Consider the following 13741-nt stretch of genomic DNA (forward strand, 5'->3'; position numbering starts at 1 on the left):
GAGCAGGCAGGTGTTCGGGGAATTGAGGGAAGGTGGGGATGGGGTAGGACTATGGGATTAATGTAAGATTAGTATGAATGGTTGTTTGATGGTCGGCACAGACTCGGTGGGCCGAAGGGCATGTTTCAGTGCTGTATCTCTCAATAAAATAAATAAAAACAAACCTTTTACAGAGGAAGTCCCGCTTTAATCGGTCAGAATATCAATAACATATAATCTCAGAATCAAATTTAAACTCATTTCAGTGCTCAGTGCTCTGGTTATAAAATGTACTTTCCGTCCTGTGGGGAGTGTAGTAAATGGAATGTGAAATGGGATTTAGATCCAGTATTTGAATCAATTCAGCTCTTTCGATGATTTTAATAATTTGACAATGAGATTGAAAGGGTGTTTCACCGCGTTCTTCAGCTCCTGTCTGAATTTTGTCTGGGTCACAGCGTAAATACACGTGTTGGTGCAGGAACTGAGAAGCTGCAGCATTGCTGATGTGTGATCTGTGATGTAGCGAGGGTCAGTGTAGGAAGAATAATACTGAATATCTGCAATTCGCCTATAAATGTTATACACAACCCTGGTCACCCATAACAGTATAAAACAGCCGGATATACTGAAGAGTAAAATAATTGATTTTCTGCGATTCTCCATCTCTGGGTCCTTGTGATTCTCCCCATTGCTGTGACCTCGGAATCCACTGCGGACTTTATTGGAGAATAAAATCCGTCTAACAGTCAGAACATTGAACAGCAAAATTAGAAAGACAGGGCTACAAGGGGTTAAAATGTAGTTAAACAATTCAAATGCCCACCATATGGGGGAAGTAAAGAAGCTCAGTTTAGTAACACAACCCATGGGGACATTATCAAAAATGTAACGTTGTTCCCGTGTAAAGTACCAGGGCAGAGACTCTAAACAACCCAGCACCCTCACTGTTCCTACAACCACAGCAGCTGTTTTCTCGCTGCAATATTTTATTTGCAGCTTCTCACAACAAATGGCCATATATCGATCAAAGGTGAAAGTGACTGTGAGCCAGACAGAAACACATGTGGCTGCAGACCGCAGAAAGATAATGAGAGAACACACGGGGGTAATGTTTAGGAATGAATCTGGAAAATACATCAAAACAATCCAACTCAACATAGGATCAGTAATAACGACCAGGAGATCACCCACTGCCATTCCCAACAGGTAGATAGTGATACATTTGGAGAGACCGCACATTCCTCGGGAGAGGATCATAATCGCCACCAAGTTAACTGAAAGAGAGAGAAAAGGAAGCAGAGAAATTACTGATCTGACCTGGCGACAAAGCAGCAGTTTAACAGGATCTGGGCTGAAATTTCCAGCTTTGTTGCAGCATCGAGCAGTGAAAACTGATTCAATGACCTGGACAGGGCTTTGTCACAGTGAAATGTTTGAAAACAATTATTAATAATGAATTGGGAAATTGATCCAGAAAATGAACAAAGTCAGCAACGGATCTACGGGATGGACTGAGTGAAGATGCAGTGCCAGTAGAAAAATGAGAAGGGGTTTCACGGAGATGGAATCCAATGGGTTAATTGGGAATTTGTCTCCAGACTTCTGGTTGGGAAGGTTTGGGGTGAGATATGTAGCTGGTTTGTTGCTCAGGGTTTAGAGAACCGACACGGACTGTTATCAATTGGGAAAAGGCTGCAAACTGCAATGCTGAGCTTGAGTGCTCGTGCAAGCCATGTTTTAGAATTGCAGAGCAGACATGAAGGGCTGAATTGCCTCCTCCTGGTCCTAGGTCCTTGTATTCCTCTCAGCTTTGACGAGGCAGATGGAGGTGCAGCCAGTGAGTGAGATTTGGAGGGAGAGAAGGAAAAGGTCATGTTGGAGCTGGAGAGAAGGCAGGAGCAGATGGTTTGGGAAAGTGGATAAACTGAAGCAATGGATGAGGAGACAAAGGATTCATCACAGTGAGAGGAGAGTCTGATATTCACAGGGCGAGACCGCAGCAGAGTGTTTGAGAAAATCTAATCTATAGATCCCAGTAGTACAACTCAATTAATAGAGTCAAACAATAATCCCTATGGTTATTGCTGTTGGAGAACTGTTCATTGTTTATTCAATACAGTCAATATATTGAATTTGTACAGGCAATTAAAAATAAATTTAAATACATTTCTGATATCAGCCTTGCTCTTTCTTGAATCCTGCAGAAACAAAGATTTTAAAATATGGTATTTAAATAATGAATTACCATCAGTTAAGAACTGATTCTATTTTTAGAATTAGAACATTACAGCGCAGTACAGGCCCTTCGGCCCTCGATGTTGCGCCGACCTGTGAAACCATCTGACTTACACTATTCCATTTTCATCCAAATGTCTATCCAATGACGACTTAAATGCCCTTAAAGTTGGCGAGTCTACTACTGTTGCAGGCAGGGCGTTCCACGCCCCTAATACTCTCTGCATAAAGAAACTACCTCTGACATCTGTCCTATATCTTTCACCACTCAACTTAAAGCTATGTCCCCTCGTGTTTGCCATCATCATCCGAGGAAAAAGACTCTCACTATCCACCCTATCTAACCCTCTGATTATCTTGTATGTCTCTATTAAGTCACCTCTCCTCCTCCTTCTCTCTAACGAAAACAACCCCAAGTCCCTCAGCCTTTCCTCGGAAGACCTTCCCTCCATACCAGGCAACATCCTAGTAAATCTCCTCTGCACCCTTTCCAAAGCTTCCACATGCTTCCTCTAATGCGGTGACCAGAACTGCACGCAATACTCCAGGTGCGGCCTCACCAGAGTTTTGTACAGCTGCATCATGACCTCGTGGCGCCGAAACTCGATCCCCCTACTAATAAAAGCTAACACACCATATACCTTCTTAACAGCCCTTTTAACCAGGGTAGCAACTTTCAGGGAGTTATGTACCTGGACACCAAGATCTCTCTGCTCATCTACACTACCAAGAATCTTCCCATTAGCCCAGTACTCTGCATTGCTGTTACTCCTTCCAAAGTGAATCACCTCACACTTCTCCGCATTAAACTCCATTTGTCATTTCTCAGCCCAGCTCTGCAGCCTATCTATGTCCCTCTGTACCCTACAACACACTTCGACACTATCCACAACTCCATCGACCTTCGTGTCATCCGCAAATTTACTAACCCACCCTTCTACACCCTCTTCCAGGTCATTTATAAACATGACAAACAGCAGTGGCCCCAAAACAGAACCTTGCGGTGCACCACTAGTAACTAAACTCCAGGATGAACATTTGCCATCAACCACCACCCTCTGTCTTCTTTCAGCTAGCCAATTTCTGATCCAAAGCTCTAAATCACCTTCAACCCCATACTTCCGTATTTTCTGCAATAGCCTCCCGTGGGGAACCTTATCAAACGCCTTACTGAAATCCATATGCACCGCATCCACGGCTTTACCCTCATCCACCTGTTTGGTCAAATTCTCGAAAAACTCAATAAGGTTTGTGAGGCACGACCTACCTTTCACAAAACCGTGCTGACTATCGCAAATGAACCTATTCTTTTCAAGATGATTATAAATCCTATCTCTTATAACCTTTTCCAACATTTTACCCACAACCGAGGTAAGGCTCACAGATCTATAATTACCAGGGCTGTCTCTACTCCCCTTCTTGAACAAGGGGACAACATTTGCTATCCTCCAGTCTTCCGGCACTACTCCTGTCGACAATGACGACATAAAGATCAACAACAACGGCTCTGCAATCTCCTCCCTGGCTTCCCAGAGAATCCTAGGATAAATCCCATCTGGCCCAGGGGCCTTATCTATTTTCACACTTTCCAAAATTGCTAACACCTCCTCCTTGTGAATCTCAATCCCATCTAGCCTAGTAGGCTGTATCTCAGTAATCTCTTCGACAACATTTTCTTTCTCTACTGTAAATACTGACGAAAAATATTCATTTAACGTTTCCCCTATCTCCTCCGATTCCACACACAACTTCCCACTACTATCCTTGATTGGCCCTATTCTAACTCTAGTCATTCTTTTATTCCTGATATACCTACAGAAAGCCTTAGGGTTTTCTTTGATCCTATCCGCCAATGACTTCTCGTGTCCTCTCCTTGCTCTTCTTAGCCCTCCCTTTAGATCCTTCCTGGATAGCTTGTAGCTCTCAAGCGCCCTAACTGAGCCTTCACGTCTCATCCTAACATAAGCCGCCTTCTTCCTCTTGACAAGCGCTTCAACCTCTTTAGTAAACCACGGCTCCCTCGCTCGACAACTTCCTCCCTGCCTGACAGGTACATACTTATCAAGGATACGCATTAGCTGCTCCTTGAATAAGCTCCACATTTCATTTGTGCCCATCCCCTGCAGTTTCCTTCCCCATCCTACACATCCTAAATCTTGCCTAATCGCGTCATAATTTCCTTTCCCCCAGCTATAATTCTTGCCCTGCGGGATATACCTGTCCCTGCCCATCGCTAAGGTAAACCTAACCGAATTGTGATCACTATCGCCAAAGTGCTCACCTACATCTAAATCGAACACCTGGCCGGGTTCATTACCGAGTACCAAAACCAATGTGGCATCGCCCCTGGTTGGCCTGTCAACATATTGTGTCAGAAAACCCTCCTGCACACACTGGACAAAAACAGACCCATCTAAAGTACTCGAACTATAGTATTTCCAGTCAATATTTGGAAAGTTAAAGTCCCCCATAACCACTACCCTGTTACTCTCGCACCTGTCGAGAATCATCTTCGCTATCCTTTCCTCTACATCTCTGGAACTATTCGGAGGTCTATAAAAGACTCCCAACAGGGTGACATCTCCTCTCCTGTTTCTAACCTCGGCCCATACTACCTCAGTAGACGAGTCCTCAAACGTCCTTTCTGCCACTGTAATACTTTCCTTGATTAACAATGCCACACCCCCCTCTCTTTTACCCTCTTCTCTGTTCTTACTGAAACATCTAAATCCCGGAACCTGCAACATCCATTCCTGCCCCTGCTCTACCCATGTCTCCGAAATGGCCACAACATCAGGATCCCAGGTACCATCCCATGCTGCAAGCTCACCCACCTTATTCCGGATGCTCCTGGCGTTGAAGTAGACACACTTTAAACCAAGTTCTTGCTTGCCAGTGCCCTCTTTCGTCCCTGTAACCTTATCCCCTACCTCACTACTCTCAACAGCCTGTACACTGGAACTACAATTTAGGTTCCCATTCCCCTGCTGAATTAGTTTAAACCCCCCCGAAGAGCACTAACAAATCTCCCCCCCAGGATATTGGTACCCCTCTGGTTCAGGTGAAGACCATCCTGTTTGTAGAGGTCCCACCTTCCCCAGAAAGAGCCCCAATTATCCAGGAAACAAAAACCCTCCCTCCTACACCATCCCTGCAGCCACGTGTTCAACTCCTCTCTCTCCCTATTCCTCTCTTCGCTAACACGTGGCACGGGCAACAACCCAAAGATAACAACTCTGTTTGTTCTCGCTCTAAGCTTCCACCCTAGCTCCCTGAATTTCTGCCTTAAATCCCCATCTCTCTTCTTACCTATGTCGTTGGTGCCTATGTGGACCACGACTTGGGGCTGCTCCCCCTCCCCCTTAAGGATCCCAAAAACACGATCCGAGACATCATGTACCCTGGCACCTGGGAGGCAACACACCAACCGTGAGTCTCCCTCGTTCCCACAGAACCTCCGATCTGTTCCCCTAACTATTGGGTCCCCAATGACTAATGCTCTGCTCCTCTTCCCCTTTCCCTTCTGAGCAACAGGGACAGACTCTGTGCCAGAGACCTGCACCCCATTGCTTACCCCTGGTAAGTCGCCCCCCGCAACAGTATCCAAAACGGTATACCTGTTGTTGAGGGAAACGGCCACAGGGGATCCCTGCACTGGCTGCTGGTTCCCTCTCCTTCCCCTGACGGTAACCCATCTACCTACTTCTTTTACCTGAGGTGTGACTGCCTCCCTATAACTCCTGTCAATAATCCCCTCCGCCTCCTGAATGATCCGAAGTTCATCCAGCTCCAGCTCCAGTTCCCAAACGCGGTCTGCGAGGAGCTGGAGTTGGGTGCACTTCCCGCAGATGCAGTCAGCAGGGACACTCTTGGTGACCCTTACCTCCCACATTCTGCAGGAGGAACATACAACTGCCTTAACCTCCATTCCCACTATTCTAGATTCCCAACAAGTCTACTGAAAAACCAAACAAATAAAAGTCAAAACGTGTTCGCTTAGCAATCCGACGGACTGAATCTTTTTAAATAAAAATCTTACCTTATCAACACACCAGAGTCCTTTTTTTTGGTTAGAGGAGGAGGGTGGGTGGGAGACAGTACACGTGTAGTGTCTCGGGTACTGCCACTGTCCAAATAAATAGTTTTCCCTTACCCAGCAGTCCCCTGGTCCTCCGAAACAAAAGGGGATTAACTTGTAACTTACACTGAAATTGACTGCTCAGCTGTAAGTTCGCTCCGCACCTCCTTCTGTCAAAGCTGCTCCTCGCAAAAAGAAAATGATTTTAAAACTGCCCAAATAAATGGTTTTCCCTTACCCAGCAATCCCCTGGTCCTCCTGTTTATTCAGTCACTATGTAAGGAATAGGAATGTTCTGCAAAACAAAACGAGGACCTGACAGAAATCAACACAGAGGATCAAGTCCAACAGGAAAATGAACACAATCTGACAGCACACAACTTCAACTCACAGTTTCTCTCACTAATTGTTCAGGACATTCCAGCACTTTATGATAGTGAATTATTTACACGGCTGCTGCTTTCTCTTTACTTCTGCTTATCTTCTGCCCTCGGTTTCTTTCTACCTGTTCCTTCCCTCCTCCCCATCACTCTGGAGTACTGACACCCAGCAAACTGTTACCTAATGCTACTTTTCACTCAAGATTTATTCCTAACATTCTGTGCCTGTGTTCTTTTCACCTGCCCCATGTTCAATGATGCTATTTTCAGAGTCAGTTTGTTCAATGGTGAAACCTCAGTGATCAATTTAATGTATCTACAGGACACCCAAGACTCCACCTATTCACCTACACTCTTCACTTCATCCACAATGCATGGAATAAACAGGATCGAAAGCTTCTTACAGACAAATCTCACCATCATTGAAATTCCTTCTCCTGGAATTATAAAGTAATCTGTTTGAATGTGGGATTGTTAATTAATAAACCACCAACATCAGCGCTGCAGCTGATAATGTACAGATACGTGGGAAACTCCTGATCCCAAATGATATCGAGTAAACCAATAAAACATCACATCAATACTTTCTATTTTACAATGTAATCCAGTACGGTGAACGTTCCACAGTGAAGCAGAGAAGGGGATGTGAAAGTGTCAGTCGCAATCTCAGTTCAGTAGCCAGACCTCTGAAGCAGCATCAGATACACACAGAATGAAATAATATTTGATAACAGTGATAACCAATAAATAGATTGTCATCCCAGATAAACTGAGCCATGCTGTTGGAGAGGGAGGACTTTGTGTTGTCCCCTGGAACACTGAGACTGTGAGATGTCTCATGATCAATCAACGGAAAAAAGATAAGAAAAATATTCCAGGACCAGTGATGTTCACATCGTGAAACCGTTAAAAGCAATTGATGATGTGATTCTTGATCCTAACCAAGCCGCTTGATTTGAATGCAGTCAATACATAAAACACTCCAATAACAATTACAAGGTTAACTTTAAGGGCATTTAAGTGGTCATTGGATAGACATATGGATGAAAATGGAATAGTGTAGGTCAGGTGGTTTCACAGGTCGGCGCAACATCGAGGGCCGAAGGGCATGTACTGTGCTGTAATGTTCTGATGTTACTGAAACCAATACCATTAAAGACATCAAACAACTCCTGCAAGACTGAAAGGGTAGACAATGAGGAGAATCCATCAGTAAATTGCTGGAAAGCAACAGGTGGCTGTGCAAATCACAGTGAGAAAAAATACCAAGTACAGCAGCACAGTTAACATCGATTTACACCATTAACAGCTGAGATACTGGCTTACCAGGAACTCCGATTGCTGCAAGTTTAGGATAATAAATGCGTTCTATCTGAACCATTACTGGATATCCCATTTCTTCAAGAAGCAGAGACTTCTGTTAGCTTGGAACCCAGAGCTCCAGCAGGCACTCTGACCTGATTCATTCCAAATGGGTCCTGATTTATACAGGGACTAATTCTCCACTGACACAGTTATACCCCTGATCATTGCTATTAGTTACACTCACCTGAACAAACACATTACATCAGCAGCTTTGACTCTGATGTAAATAATGTGGTGGATGAAACACAATCATTTCAATGTCAATGACATTTCCTTAGTAAGACCACTCTCGGGAATAAAGCTGAAATCTGTCCTCATACTGGACGGGTTGATACAATTCTGAGTGGCGTCGTTTACATGTTCTATATTATTGTATTGATCTTGTTCACTCTTGGCGTTTCTATTGTAAATGTAACTGATGTGTCTGCAGTGGACACTGAATCCAGGGACAAAAGCAATCCCGTTTCACTCTGTTCCTGTATTTGTCCCGTTAAAATGTAAACTTTGAGGCCATGATTCTGGGCGATGTCCGGCGTTAGAGCCTAAAAACTAATGTGGGTGATATTACGTGACAGACACTGTCCACGTTCATTGGGGAGGCAGTCGCATATTGATAATATCACTGGACTAGTAATCCAGAGGCCCAACACAATGGCCTGGTGACTGGGGTTCAAATCCCACCATGGCAGCTGCTGAATTTAAATTCAGTTAATTAACAAAGTTCTGCAACTGAACGCTGGTCTCTGCAATGGTGCCATGAAACATTGTTGTAAAAACCCACTTGGTTCACCAAGTCCTTCCCTGGTCTGAAGTACATGCGGCTACAGACACAGAGCGATGTGGCTGACTCTTAACTGCCCTCTGAAACGGCACAGCAGGCTGTCAAGGGTAACACATGCTGACCTTGCAAGCGGAGCTCACATCACATGAAAGAATAAAAGAAAATCTTCTCTCTGCTATTTCACTGCAGATATTTACCTGTATATTCTGCAATGCTTAATGGCTCATGTAAAATTGCAAATGTGACAAATCCTGACTCCTTTCCTCCAGTTCACTGCTGACAAGACACCCAAATTCCACCTTCCCTCACTATCCCTGCTTCCATGTCCAACACTCACCAACACCTTCAGCCTAACTGACCTGGTTTGGCTCCCAGACCTCTAAGTACTTACATTTATAATTCTCACCAGTGGGTTAAATTCTTCCATGTCCTCACCACCCCTGATCTCCATCCACTCCTCCAAACCTGCAGCAAACCCATTGTGATCTTCCCATACCTCTGACATTGGTATCGTTCAGTGGGACTGTTCCCACCTGGTTCCAATATTACTGATCTTATTGTTGCCAGAGCATCTCCAGCAAAAGCCTTTCTTCCCACACCAGCACTATTACCACTGGAGACCCTGAACTTTCTATTCTTGCTCCCTCCTCTTCTTCACATACACACTGCCTGCTGTCGACATCACCTACAAATTACGGGGTTAATTTCCACATGTCAGCTGACAACACCCAGCTAAAGATCTCCATCAGCTCTCTCGATCCTCCACAGTCTCTGTGTTATCAGACTCGAACTGTCTGTTTCCCGCGAGCTGCAATATCCTCCAATTAAACATGGGGCAGAGCGAAGCTTCCATATTTGGCTCCACCAGAAAATCCACATTCTTGTCATTGATTCCATCGCCATTCCTCGCTGTTGCATCGGGCTGAATATGATGTTGTGTGAAATATGATCCTTATTCACATCTGACCTAAGATTCTGACCTGATGTTGTCTCCATCAGAAATGACACCTCCTTCCACCTCCATATCATCTCCGACCTCTATCCCTGTATCAGCCCATCAGGCACTGAAATCACTCTGTCACTCATCGGTGTAAGATTATTAGATTAGTAAAAGCTACTAAACAGAGTACTCATTGTTAAAATCTAGTTATTATAAACTAACAATTGACATTATTATAAACGAACATTTAGCTTTATTAGAACCTTTCTTAGTTGGATGGTGAGGTGGGACAACTTAGAAAATAGGACACCGTATAGGGATGATTTCATGGCAGAGACATTCTGGAAGTTTATGCCAAGTTTTAAAATGCTTACTGGAATACAAGGACGAGATCGTGAGAGCAAACAGTGCAAACAGCTTCTGTGAAGATTTGCCTTGGAATGAGATAAGGAACCTCTAAATGTGAACGCATTGAGATAAAGTAGTCAACACAATGGGGTAATGCATGCACAAATCCAAAAGGTAAGCAACCATCACAAAATGATCCTTGGTTAGTTCAGAAAATCATACTTCAATACAAAACGAATCACTGATTGGGAGAGAGAGATTGAATGCGAAGAACTGAGGGATGGAAACGTGATTGGTGGAGACTGCTCCAGTTCAACAGCCAGCTGGAGTGCAACGACCCGCCCCCCTTCCAATTGTTGAGGGCAGCACAGTGGCGCAGTGGTTAGCACCACAGCCTCACAGCTCCAGAGACCCGGGTTCAATTCTGGATTTTGCCTGTGCGGTGTTTGCAAGTTCTCCCTGTGAATGCGTGGGTTTTCGACGGGTGCTCCGGTATCCTCCCACTGCCAAAGACTTGCAGGTGATAGGTAAATTGGCCATTGTAAATTGCCCCGAGTGTCGGTAGCGAATATGGAATTACTGTAGGATTCGTATGAACGGATGGTTCTTGCTCGGCACAGACTCAGTGGGCCGAAGGGCCTGTTTTAGTGCTGTGTCTCTAAATAAAAAATAAATAAACAAATATAAAATATATCCACTTTGCACACCATGAATACTCTCATCGTTACAAAGGTTGGTCGTTCATCTCGTGAGTGGAATCTTTACCCGAGGGACTGGGAAAGCAGTTATTTCAACCGCTGGACCCCTCTGGCCCTGCTGAACCAGTTGAAGACTATTGACCCCCACCTCAGCTCCCTACACCAACCCCCCCCACCTACCCCTACCTGAATGGAGATCCGGCGAATGCAATTCCCCCAACAACACCCCCTCAGCCCCTCCCTCCACCCCACCACCTGCCCCAACAATCGAAATAAAGAACAATAATTAAACATTTCAGAATTCTTTAATTGAGAACTGTTCGATGCCAATGCAGTCAAACAGCTTCCTCATTGGCACCGAACCATACGCAGGGTGGCGAACAGTAGCAGCAGAGGTGCAGTTCAGATCTTCAAAAGTACTTGAGCAAGGTGTGTTCCATGTAGACGGAGCCAGTTTTAAGAACAGGAAAATCCCATGAGCACATCATTCATTTTTAATTTTTGCTGCCAATGTTTTGTCTTGACAGCAGAATGCAGATTTGTATTTTTGAATCATTTGTTCTGCAGTTGTATGGGCATCGCTAGCAAGGCCTAGCATTTATTGCCCATCTCTAATTGCCATTGAGAAGAAGGTGGTGAGCCGCCTTCTTGAACTGCTGCAGTCCATGTGGGATTGGTACACCCACAGTGCTGTTAGGGAGGGAGTGCCAGGATTTTGACCCAGTGTCCTAGTTATTCATTTCACCAGGACACTGGTCCCAGCTGGGTTTCAGTGGAGCCCGTCCCAGTGGAGCAGCTCCCTCTTTCACCAGTACTGGTACCATTTGCCCTAAGATTGGTGGAGTAGCAGATAGTGAAGGGGACTGTCAGAGAATACAGCAGAATATAGATAGATTGGAGAGTTGGGCAGAGAAATGGCAGATGGAGTTCAATCAGGGCAAATGCGAGGTGATGCATTTTGGAAGATCCAATTCAAGAGTGAACTATACAGTAAATGGAAAAGTCCTGGGGAAAATTGATGTCCAGAGAGATTTGGGTGTTCAGGTCCACTGTTCCCTGAAGGTGGCAACGCAGGTAAATAGAGTGGTCAAGAAGGCATACGGCATGCTTTCCTTCATCGGACGGGGCATTGAGTACAAGAGTTGGCAGGTCATGTTACAGTTGTATAGGACTTTGGTTCGGCCACATTTGGAATACTGCGTACAGTTCTGGTCGCCACATTATCAAAAGGATGTGGATGCTTTGGAGAGGGTGCAGAGGAGGTTCACCAGGATGTTGCCTGGTATGGAGGGCGCTAGCTATGAAGAGAGGTTGAGCAGATTAGGATTATTTTCATTAGAAAGACGGAGGTTGAGGGGGGACCTGATTGAGGTGTACAAAATCATGAGAGGTATAGACAGGGTGGATAGCAAGAGGCTTTTTCCCAGAGTGGGGGTTTCAATTACTAGAGGACACGAGTTCAAAGTGAAAGGGGAAAAGTTTAGGGGGGATATGCGTGGAAAGTTCTTTACGCAGAGGGTGGTGGGCACCTGGAACGCATTGCCAGCGGAGGTGGTAGATGCGGGCACGATGGAGTCTTTTAAGATGTATCTAGACAGATACATGAATGGGCAGGAAGAAAAGAGATACAGAACCTTAGAAAATAGGCGACATGTTTCGAGAGAGGATCTGGATCGGCGCAGGCTTGGAGGGCCGAAGGGCCTGTTCCTGTGCTGTAATTATCTTTGTTCTTTGTTCTTTGTTCTTTGAATTGAAACCCCTGCATCTCACGCCACGCTTTCACACCCACATTTAACCTTCTAATCTGGTTCCCCTGTGCCAGTTGGCGGGCTGGTGGGCCTGGGGCTCAGCTGAAAATGTCCAAACTGAGATTGATAGATTTTTGCTCGACACAGCAATTAAGGGTACGGGAAACAAGGCAGGCAAATGGGTTTAAGATCCAGATCAGCTGAGATGTCACTGAATGGGGAACAGGATCAAGGAACTGAATGGCCTCCTCCTGTTCCTATAACAGAGAGAGCGAGAGAGAGAGATTGATAGAGAGGGAGAGAGAGAGAGGGAGAGAGAGAGAGAGAGAGAGAATAATTGAGTAGGAAAGGTGAACAGGTGAAATCTGTGTGCTTCTGCTGTTTTAGGAACAATGTTGACCATTAATAAAGTGATCTGTTCACACACCAACACACTCCTGTTGATCAATAAACACGGATCTTCGATAAACAACTGAAATCAGGTTCCAGTGAAATGTGAACTTTTGATCTCTGCTTTCTAACTCCAGTGATTTAACTTGTAAGCTATGAAACCACCTGCCGTGCAGAATCCTGCTTTAATGCTTCATGTTTTTAACAAGAAGGTGTGGTCCAAATACACCTTCACTTTCCTGCATCACTAAACAATCCAAGAATAATACATTGCTAGAGGAACCCATGCAGCCCATCCTTCTTCAGCTGTCTCTTTGGAAGACCTATCCAATTTCTCCCAATAGCCCTCTTGCTCTTTTCCCATCGACCTGCAAATGTTTCTTTTTCACTATTTATCCAGTTCCCTTTTGAAACTTGCGGTTCAAATAAGCATTTCAGGAGAAACTTATTTCCCCAGAGAGTGCTTCGTGTATGGAACTCGTTACAACAGAGAGTGGTTGAGGTGAATAGTACCGATGCATCTAAGAGGAAGTTGGATAAACACAAGAGGGAGAAAGGAATAGAAGGACATGTTGATGTGGTGAGATGGAAAGGGGTGGGAGGAGGATCGTGTGGATCATTAACACCAGCACGGACCAGCAGGGCCGAATGGTCTGGTTCTGTGTATTTCCATTGAATCTGCTTCCACCGGCCTGTCAGGCAGTGCATTCCAGATAACAACAACTCACCGTGTAAAAAAAAAAGAAAAAAGTCCTCATCTCCCCTCTCACTGGCCCTTTGGCCAACTATTGCCAAG

General features: G+C 44.9%; 1 protein-coding gene across 1 annotated transcript; it reads right to left on the minus strand.

Annotated features, from left to right (window-relative positions):
• Positions 1–336: 336 nt before the first annotated feature.
• Positions 337–8071, minus strand: LOC137381035 (probable G-protein coupled receptor 139). Its single transcript, XM_068053428.1, has 2 exons — positions 7983–8071; positions 337–1294 (listed from the first exon to the last, which is right to left on the minus strand). Exons 1-2 carry the CDS (start codon positions 8069–8071, stop codon positions 337–339), a joined length of 1047 nt encoding a protein of 348 aa, XP_067909529.1.
• Positions 8072–13741: the final 5670 nt, after the last annotated feature.

This window comes from Heterodontus francisci, chromosome 21 (genome assembly GCF_036365525.1).
Source record: "Heterodontus francisci isolate sHetFra1 chromosome 21, sHetFra1.hap1, whole genome shotgun sequence".
NCBI classification, from domain to species: domain Eukaryota; kingdom Metazoa; phylum Chordata; class Chondrichthyes; order Heterodontiformes; family Heterodontidae; genus Heterodontus; species Heterodontus francisci.